The 9596-nt window shown below is 38.0% G+C and overlaps 1 protein-coding gene across 1 annotated transcript; it reads left to right on the plus strand.

Annotated features, from left to right (window-relative positions):
* Window positions 1-2339: 2339 nt before the first annotated feature.
* Window positions 2340-3642, plus strand: LOC147510064 (uncharacterized). The gene is made up of 3 exons (XM_086597995.1): window positions 2340-2745; window positions 2897-2991; window positions 3085-3642. Exons 1-3 carry the CDS (start codon window positions 2340-2342, stop codon window positions 3640-3642), a joined length of 1059 nt encoding a protein of 352 aa, XP_086454121.1.
* The last annotated feature ends 5954 nt before the right edge of the window (window positions 3643-9596 follow it).

Here is a 9596-nt window from a genome sequence, read left to right on the forward strand (position 1 = left end):
ACGATTCTTCGTTAGTAAATTAAGTCGAGTTAAGGTGGAATCAATCCCCCCTAATTCTTTATCTATTATCAATTTAGTATTCCGTAGTCGTATAAATCCATATCTTGTTTGTTTAATTTGCATCGTAGTATAATTTCCATCATACTCTCATTAACTTTGGATAGACTGATAGTCATAGAAAACATTAAATACTAAAGAACTAGGAGTGGAACAAATCTTTTACTCCAACTCTATTTCGATAGAATCGAGAGTAGAGAAATCTTTGATAAACACACTTTTAAACTTAAGTCTTAGTTTTACTTGCGTTTGAGTCTAATCGCTTATTCATAGGTAAAACTATTCATTTTTACGTTTATCAAGCACTTAAAGACTTCTTTAAAGCAATGGGCTAGAGTGAACTGCTCAAACCTACAAAAGGAAGTCAAAGTAGCGAGGCTTCAGTTAAATGAGATACAAGAACAGCTCAAGACCAATCCTCTCGATCAGGTGGCTGGTGCGCTTGAGCTTTCTGTCAGAGATAGGTTGATTCAATTGATCAGAATGGAGGAAATGGATATGAAGCACATAACAAATATTGACTGGATGAAGTACAGGGAGAGATGCAATAAATATTTCTTCAATGTGCTGAAGGAAAATAAAAGTTGAAGGTGGTTGTGGGCTATAGAGGATATGGAAGGCAACAGAAGAGAAGGGCAGGCAGATATGGTGATTGCATTTGTGGAATACTACACAAAGATCTTGGGAGTCTCGTCTACAGCAACTTGTACATCATAGTTCCTAAACAAGTTAGTTTTGAATGAAGTTGATCAAGAAACGGGGGTGCAACTCATGGCCCAGATTACAGGAGAAGAAATAAGACAAGCATTGTTTGAGATGGATGATAACAAAGCTCCAGGACCAGACGGATTCAATGCGTTCTTTTTCAAAAAGTGCTGGAACCTAGTGGACGAAGATTTCTCAAAAGCTATTAAGCATATTTTTTTAACATAACTGCATACAGAAAGGTACAAATGCCACATTAATATGTTTAATACCTAAATGCATTTCCCCTGCTAGAGTAGATGAATTTTGACCGATTGCGTGTTGTAATATCATTTACAAGTGTGTTACTAAGATTCTAACAAATAGGCTGAAAGTATGTATTTCCTCTTTGATTTCATGTAACCAATCTGCCTTTGTTCCGGGGAGAGCTATACAAGAGAACATCCTCCTTGCCCATGAGCTTTTGAGAGGATACAAAAGGAAGCGAGGGTCTCCGAGATGTACCATAAAGCTGGATATAAGGAAGGCCTATGATTTAGTTAGCTGGAGTGCTCTAGAGCAGATTCATTACAAATTTAAGTTCTCACAAGCCTTCATAACATGGATAAAGATGAGCTTCACCTCTCCTCTTTTTCCATTTTAGTGAATGGCACCCCATAAGGTTATTTTGACGGCAAAAGAGGTCTGCGCCAGGGCGATCCCATCTCCCCATACCTCCTTGTTTTAGTCATGGAGGTTCTGAGCAGTCTCCTAAACCAAGGAATGAGTTCTAAAGCATTTCTCCCCCACTCAAAGTGAAAACAGAGGCAACTCTCCAACCTGTGCTTTGCTGATGACGTACTCTTGTTTTGTAGAGGTAAGCCGACCTCTATTCATGTAGTCAAGGATATTCTCTCAATTTTCTCTCAAGCTACAAGGCTGAACCTTAATTATGAAAAGACAAATATGATGACTAGCAGTATGTCGTTTGAAGAAAGTAAGGAGTTGGCAGACATCCTAGGCATCACACTTATCTTTCCCCCAGTTTCATTCTTAGGGTTGCCTCTGACCTCTGCAAGGCTGGGCATAAAGGACTATCTCCCCTTGATTGAAAAGATCACTGCGTGCAATATGTGCAATATGTCCTTTCATCTTTTCAAACTTATTAGGCACAAACCTTTCTGCTACCAAAGACGGTCCTTGAAAGAGTTGGGAAAATTTGTAATAGATTTCTATGGGCTGGGCCAAACATGAAAAAGACCATGCACCATGCTAGTCATGCGACTCTAAGGCTAGAGAAAGAACAGGGTGGTTTGGGGATTCTAGATCCTCTCACATGGAATAAAGCTGCCATATGTGGGTTACTGTTAAAGATTGCACATAAAGGAGAATCTTTATGGGTCAATTGGACATGGGACCAACAAATAAGAGGGAGGAACTTCTAGACTATGAAGGTTTTGATAGATTCATCGTGGGTGTGGAGAGGCATTCTGAAGTATAGACAACTAGCTATGAAGTTTGTAAAATATTTGATCGTAAATGGGGAAAGTACAAGCTTCTGGCATGACCCTTGGTGCCACTCTGTTCCTCTAATCCAAATGGCCACTGCTCGAGCCAATCTAGGAGAGATCATTCCAGAGAATGCAAAGGTGAGTGTCATTATAGAAGACAATCATTGGAACCATGTGATACAAGGGCTACCTGATGGGGAAGTAAAGGATCTAATCATGGGAACGGAAATTAACTCCTTCTTAGACAAGGACACTATTATATGGGGACCGAGTAGTATAGGAGAATTTAGTGTCAAGTCTACTTATGACGTTATCAAGAACATCAAACTAAAGGTAAAATGGTTCAAATTGGTGTGGGGGAAGCTGTCGGTGCCACAACATTCCTTTACTACCTGGCAGGCTTTCGCTAGATGCTTACCTACCCAAAACAGGTTGAAGCAGAAGAAGCTCCTGGCTCAGTCGGTTTGCATCTTATGCAACTCTCATGAGGAGAGTATGTCAAATCTCTTCTTCGACTACTAGTTCTCGAAGGCAATTTTGGGAGGAAGTAAAGGAAAGTATGGGCTTACCAAAGACGGTCCTGGGGTCACGAGAAGAATGGAACTACCTATTGCGGTTGTGTAGATGCAACTCTATGTTCTCAGAAGTGGTTAGAGCCCTGATTTGTGCTACGGTACATGCCATCTGCTATGAAAGGAACAGGCGAAGGCAAAAGGGATGGGTCAAGACAACAAAAGAGGTTAGCGATAATCTAAAGCACATTATGAAGGAATACTTGGCCAAATACTTGATAGAAGTGACCGACAATATCCAGCTGAGAATTCTTTTATAGTGTTTGGGTATCTCCCCAAGATACCAACAGAAGGAAACCAGGTGGTGTAGTTGGGTAATACCAGAAGTTGGCAAGCTGCTGCTTAACTCTGATGGGTCGGTGAAGGACAATATTGCGAGATATGGTGGACTGATAAGAGATGAAGACGGTCAAGTGAAGGTAGCTTATTATGGCAGATTGAGATATATTTCAGTCTTATACCAGGAGCTACAAGCCATAATTGCTTGTCTAAAAGCTACTCTAGATATCAGCGCGAGGAACATCAAAGTTGCATATGATTCTCTTATAGCTGTAAACATAGCAAACGGGAAGGAGAAAACACTGTGGCACTGCAAGAATCTAGTAGCTGAGCTTAAGAGCCTTAGTAGTTTGTTTGTGTCTATCATAATAGTTCATATTTTTAGAGAAGGTAATAGGGCAGCCGATTACTTGTCTAAATTCTATGACTATCCGGATATGGATGTGGTGTACTTTATACCTCCCCTAGACTCAATTCTAGATTCAATTGTAAGGGAGGATAAGAAGGAACTATTTACCCAAGAGTTAGCTGATCTATAATAAAGGTTGGAGTATCCTTAACCCCTAGCTTCTTCTAAAAAAAAAAAAAAAACGAATTTACATTTATTCAACTCCGAAGCCTGAAATACTCAAAAATATTTAATTAGTGATAAACCTATATTATTAATAACATAATTGACTAAATAGAAATACTATTAAAGGGTTAAAACTACAGTTTTGGGCTCTTATCAAACCACCCCCAAATAGCATTTTGCTTGTCCTCAAGCAAATATGTGAAATTAAAATAAGTGGTCAAAAATGTATTTTTAACTAGTCTCGTTTTGCTGAGTGCGACTGCATTGACCATATGCAATAAGGCCTTAAACCACTAAGAATTCCCTAGTGAACGAGTTATAGCCTAGTGAGAGTTTTCTAGAGAAGGTACTCACAAACTTCATTTATACTACAACTACTAAAAAATAACAGTAATTGTTCCCTAATTTTATCTCGAAATCTATACATCTTACTAGTATTTAAACAAGAATGATCATTCTAAAACTTAAACTAATACATGCATAATAATCAAATAATCTTAAGATAAACAACTATACAATGAACTATGATATGAAATGCAATGGCAGGTCTGTTTCTGAAACTTTTGGGTAGCGTGCCTAAGTTGGTTCTTTCAAGGAATGTGTCAAAACACATAACACTCTGATATTTCCACTCAAGTTTTCTAACTCCAGTGTGCAGTGGGCACACATGTCCTCACAATCTCAATAACAATCTAAAGAAGTCGAGGTCGATCAAACACATCTACCACTTACTATCACACCAACCTATTCCTAATTGAGCTAGAGGTCTTTATTAGATGATACGGGGCTGTATGTGTTGATTAAAGAAGGAAGGAAATGGATATTAAAAAAAAACAAGTCTGAGAAAATAGGGTCTTCATATTATGTAACTAGAGAAAACCTCGTTCTTATTTTTCTTCTACACTTTGTTTCCATCCTTAGCCTTTTTATTTTGGCTTTTTTACTCATTTTATTCTATTTTTGGAGTTTTTATTTTATTTTATTTTTATTTTATTTTCTTTGGATGGAAACTTTCTTTTCTTTTTCATTTCTGAAGTTACTAACTAATTTTTGTTTACACAGGTTTTTCTCTTCTCTTTTCTTTACTCATCCTATTTCTCAGACTTATCCATATAGGTAGGCTGATTTTATTATTTTATTATTTTGTTTTATTGGGTAAAAGATTTTTGGTTTGTGAAAAGGCTAATGAAAGGCTCAGTGGGGAGACTAGCGGATAATAAATTTCATATAGGTGTGAATTTCTAGCTATATCGATCCAAAAAGGGCCTAAATTCTCACTTAGGATATGGTATGGTGATTAAGCAAGTGGATGTGTGATTTCTCTACTCGGAATTTACTTCTCTCTTGTGTCATCACTCAGATATTTCACTTTTATAAGGCTTTTAGGCTAGATGCTCACAGGATATGTATTAAATACTTTAACCTAGGTCTCAGAAAAATACTGCCAAGTACAATCAAAGATGTTCATGCAAGATGTTCGTGAAAAGATGCAATGACTATTACCTATATATTAATCTAAGTTTCAAAAATTAAATCCTAATTCAAGTACTACGTGAGATTTCTAGACTAATATTATCATGGAGAAGGGAACAATACCATTATCACTAAGTGCCTAGTACAAACAATATTTATGATTTTTAATATTTTATAAAGAAAAGTGCGTAATTTACATCCTAAAAGTGCCTAATTTTTGCAAATATTTCTATCCCACCCCCAAACAATCGAACACTTTGTCCTCAAAGTGTAAAAAGATAAGGAAAGAATTTACCATAGAAACGTGGCAAAAATTGGCAGTACCTGAAACAAAAATATTATAAAAGATGATATGATAACATGAAACACAATTAAACTGTTATGTACTAACTAAATTGGAGTAAACATGACAGACAATAGGTGGCAAAATATTTTGAAATGAAATACCAAAATACGCCACCCCCAAACAAAATTGGAAAACTCTTTTTAAGTTTGAAATTTTTTGTTTGGCCTATACTCTAGAAAGGTGGTATTGTACAAAAACTTGGGTCTTTTAAAGTCAGATTCCTTAGACTTAATGTGATATATATGTATTAGCATGCAGTTTACCATATATTAATAATCTAAATAATTATGGATCTTTCCATAAATAGTTAACATGGAAAACACCATCAAACAAAATTAAGCACCAAGATTTTCTATGACGTGGCTTAGTGGAATGAGAGCGAAGCCTGATAGATCTAGAACCTAATCGAGCATACAATTCCTTCTTTGTCCTCCTACGAAAGGGATGCCAAGTGAATGAACATGAGAAAATTAATGGTTGTGGAAGATACGTGGGATGTGGATAATTTTGAGAATGAAGGAATAGAAAAAATGAAAAAGTGTCAGGTGGCTTGCCCTTGGGTGTTACTTTTTCACCAGATGGGTTTAGAAAGTTATAAAGCATAGGAGAAATAAGAAGGTCAAGTACAAACTCAATGGTTCTTTGAAAAGGTAGAGGGCGAGGAACATTCGTGATGGAAGATGAATGAGTGACATGAGGATGTGAGGTGGGTGAATGGTGCTCATCTAGTGTTCTTAGTTCTATATCATCAGAAGCCTTGAGATATGCAAGACATTCCTCAATAGGTGGGTAAGAAGAATCACTAGGATAGAGGGTGAAAAAATCTTCTTCCGTCATGGTGTCAAGAGATGAGTGGATGTCAATAGGAGGGGACTTGCGAGGTGGCAAAGAAGGGTTGCAAAAGAGTCGAAGGAAATCTTCCTCGATGTTATCTACGTCTAGGGAGTAGAAATTGTGATCCTTGTCTTCTTCCATAAGAGGGGTATCTACTAGTGTGGGGACTAAAGCGTCAGCCGCACTAATGTGAGGTACAAAACTCTCAATGGACTTTACTTCTCCTTCTACAGGCAAACCTAGTTGTCCCTGCTTTTGTCCAAATATGTTAACTTCCACAGAAAGATTCCTAAAAGAAATAGTCATTGAGCCATCCCGACAATTGATTTGGGCATTGGCAGTTGCCAAAAAAAAACGCCCTAAGATGATGGGAATGGAATCATGAGCAACTTCTGTGTCAAGAATAACAAAGTCGGCTGGATAGTAAAAATCCTGAACGTTAACGAGAATATTTTCAACCCTGGGGATACTTAATAGAACGATCGGCTAACTGCAAAGTCATTTTGGTTGGTTGAAGTTTTCTTAGACCTAGTTGTTTATATAAATAAAAAGTGAGTAAGTTAACACTCGCTCCCAGGTCTAATAAAGTAGTTGGTATGAAGGTATCACCTAAGGTGCATTGTACAGTAGGACGACCAGGGTCCTTGTACTTAACAATTCCGTTATGTTCAGATAAAGAGGGATATTATTCAGTTAAGAAGGCTTCATTGGGTATGTTGGTTTTCCTCTTCTTGGTGCACAACTCTTTTAGAAACTTAGCGTGTCAAGATAAACTTTTTGTAACATCTAGAAAAGATAGGTTTATAGTAAGATTTTTAAACACTTCCCTAATCTCAACAAAATTCTCGTCCTTTTTAGACACAACTAATCTCTGGGGATACGATGGTTTATCTCTGTATTTAGCATAAGGTTCAAAAATATTATTAGTCTTTGTGTTATTTTTAGCCGTTTTCCATCTAGGTGTCCATATTGGAACCTCTACAGGTGTAGGGTCTTTAATTTCTATTATTGGGTCTTATAAGGTTTTCCCTTTTGGTTGTGGTTTAACTGATACTTCTACAGTTGTAGGGTCTTCAGTTTCTATTATAGTATTTGGTATGGTATTATTTTTAGTTTGCGGGTAATCTTTAGGCATTGTCACTTGGTTATCAACTACTCACCCTAAACGAAGGGTAGTGACTGCCTGTAGGTCCCCTGGGGTTATATTACCATTACACTAAATACTTTTTATTTTGAAGGCGGTGTTTGTTGACTTAGGATTAGGCACTGCTTGACCTGGAAATACGCCTGTTTGGTTATTATTTTGGTTAGGAGACATGTCAATAACCTTTTGGCACAAAGACTGCATCATTTGCATTGTTTGTTTCATCATATTAGAGTTTTAATCATGCTGATCTTTCATCAAGTTGGAGTTTTGTTGCATAATTTGATTTTGTTTTCCCAACAAGGTCACTACTACTACTTCTGTAGATGGTTGAACTGGAATTAAGGCTTGTTGAGTGTTCATGTCTTGATGTTGATAGTTCTGGGTCATGGGCACTAAACCTCTATTCTAGTTACCTAAGTTCCCTTGTCCTTGATGTTGAGTTAATTGGTTGAAGTGTGATGGTTGTGCATAGACAAGAGGACAATAGAAGTCGGAATGCCCAAGACTAAAACAGACATTACAACGAGTTGATTTAATGTTCATGACTGGAGTGGGTTGTTGTTGAACAAAGAAAACATCTACCTTTTTAGTGAGGGCATCAATAAGAGTTTTAAGCTCGGAATCAGGTTCATTCTCAAAAGAAGAAGTAGAGAGGGAAGAGTCGTTACCTCCCTAATTATTATTCCTCTTAGATTGATCTTCTAAGAATTTATAAGCCTCTAAGGCTCCTTTGCTAAGAAAACTACCCCCAGTCATGATATCTAGAACCTCTTTATGATAATGTGAAAGCCCCTTGAAGAAAGTACGAACAAGCGCGTCTTTTGCAAGGTTATGATGCGGACATTCTATGAGAAGATCAGTGAAACAATTCCAGACCTCTAAAAAGGATTCATGAGGGTTCTGGTGGAAGAAATGAATCTTTTAAAACATTTCATCGGTCTTCAGTGGTGGGTAAAATTGTTCCATGAACAATTGAACAAGATTAGCCCATAAGTCCACAGAGTTTGGCTTTTGGGCAGTTAACCAAGACGCTGCCTTGTCGGCTAGGGTGAATGGAAACACCCTAAGTTTAAATTGATCCAGACTTACGCAAGGATGATGGAATGTAGTGAGAACTTGTTCTATCTTACACATGTGTTGATAAGGCTTCTCGTGGGCTAAACCATGGAAAACCGGTAACAAGTTAAATATATTCGGTGGAATTCGAAAATCCCCCAGTAGGTCTGCAAGAACGATGCAGGACTTAGGGCTATCATTTAGTGCTTTATAAAAATCAAAGAGAGGTGTCTCTGGTTCTTTAGCCATTGATGCAGGTGTAGTGTGTGAAATTCTAGATAGGCGTGTGATATTGTGTCTACAAAAAAACTAGCCTGATTATACTAGAATTGAAACTCCTCTGACAGAAGAGGCGAGGAGTGTAAGAAGGAATACCTAAATGCCTCCTTGCTACGCTTATGAATAGCGTCTTGTATACGCGAGCTTAGTGTATTTAACAAGTTAGAAACACTGAATAACTTGAAGAAATGGAAGTTTGTACTAACCTGTGAAGATTGGGTTGTTCAGAAGAGGGCGAGGGGTGCACTCAGAAATTTCCTAGGTAGGGCACAGGGTCGCGCTCTTGTCTAACTCGAGTTCCAGGCGTTTTAGCGCAAAGAGAGCTCAGAATTTGCCTATGGAAGTTTGTCACGCTCGTGCCCGAGGCAATTTCCAGTGAGTTGAGTGTGGGGGTGCTCTCAGAATTTGCCTGTGAAGGTTGCAGGTCGTGCTCGTGCCTGAGACAATTTCCAGTGAGTTGAGCGCGGGGGGCGCTCAGAATTTGCCTGACACGGGCTCAGGTCGCGCTCTTGCCTTTGGCAATGTCCAATAAGTTTAACATCATCCAAAAAATTTGAAATTTTACAGTAGTTTGGTAAGACGTCAATCGGAGCTATGAAAGTCCTTCTACTTCCCTTCAAAGTTTGTGAAGTAGTTTTTGAACATAATACAAACAACCGAATCGTCAACCAATCAAAACAAAGCCAACAATCACAAATGTTTTACTGGAGACTCCTGACAAATCCTACGTATTCCTGTAAAAGTTTTAGAGCAATTGGAGTTATACAAACCCTCCTTATCGGCT

The sequence above is a fragment of the Coptis chinensis genome, chromosome 3, assembly GCF_015680905.1.
Source record: "Coptis chinensis isolate HL-2020 chromosome 3, ASM1568090v1, whole genome shotgun sequence".
Classification (NCBI taxonomy): domain Eukaryota; kingdom Viridiplantae; phylum Streptophyta; class Magnoliopsida; order Ranunculales; family Ranunculaceae; genus Coptis; species Coptis chinensis.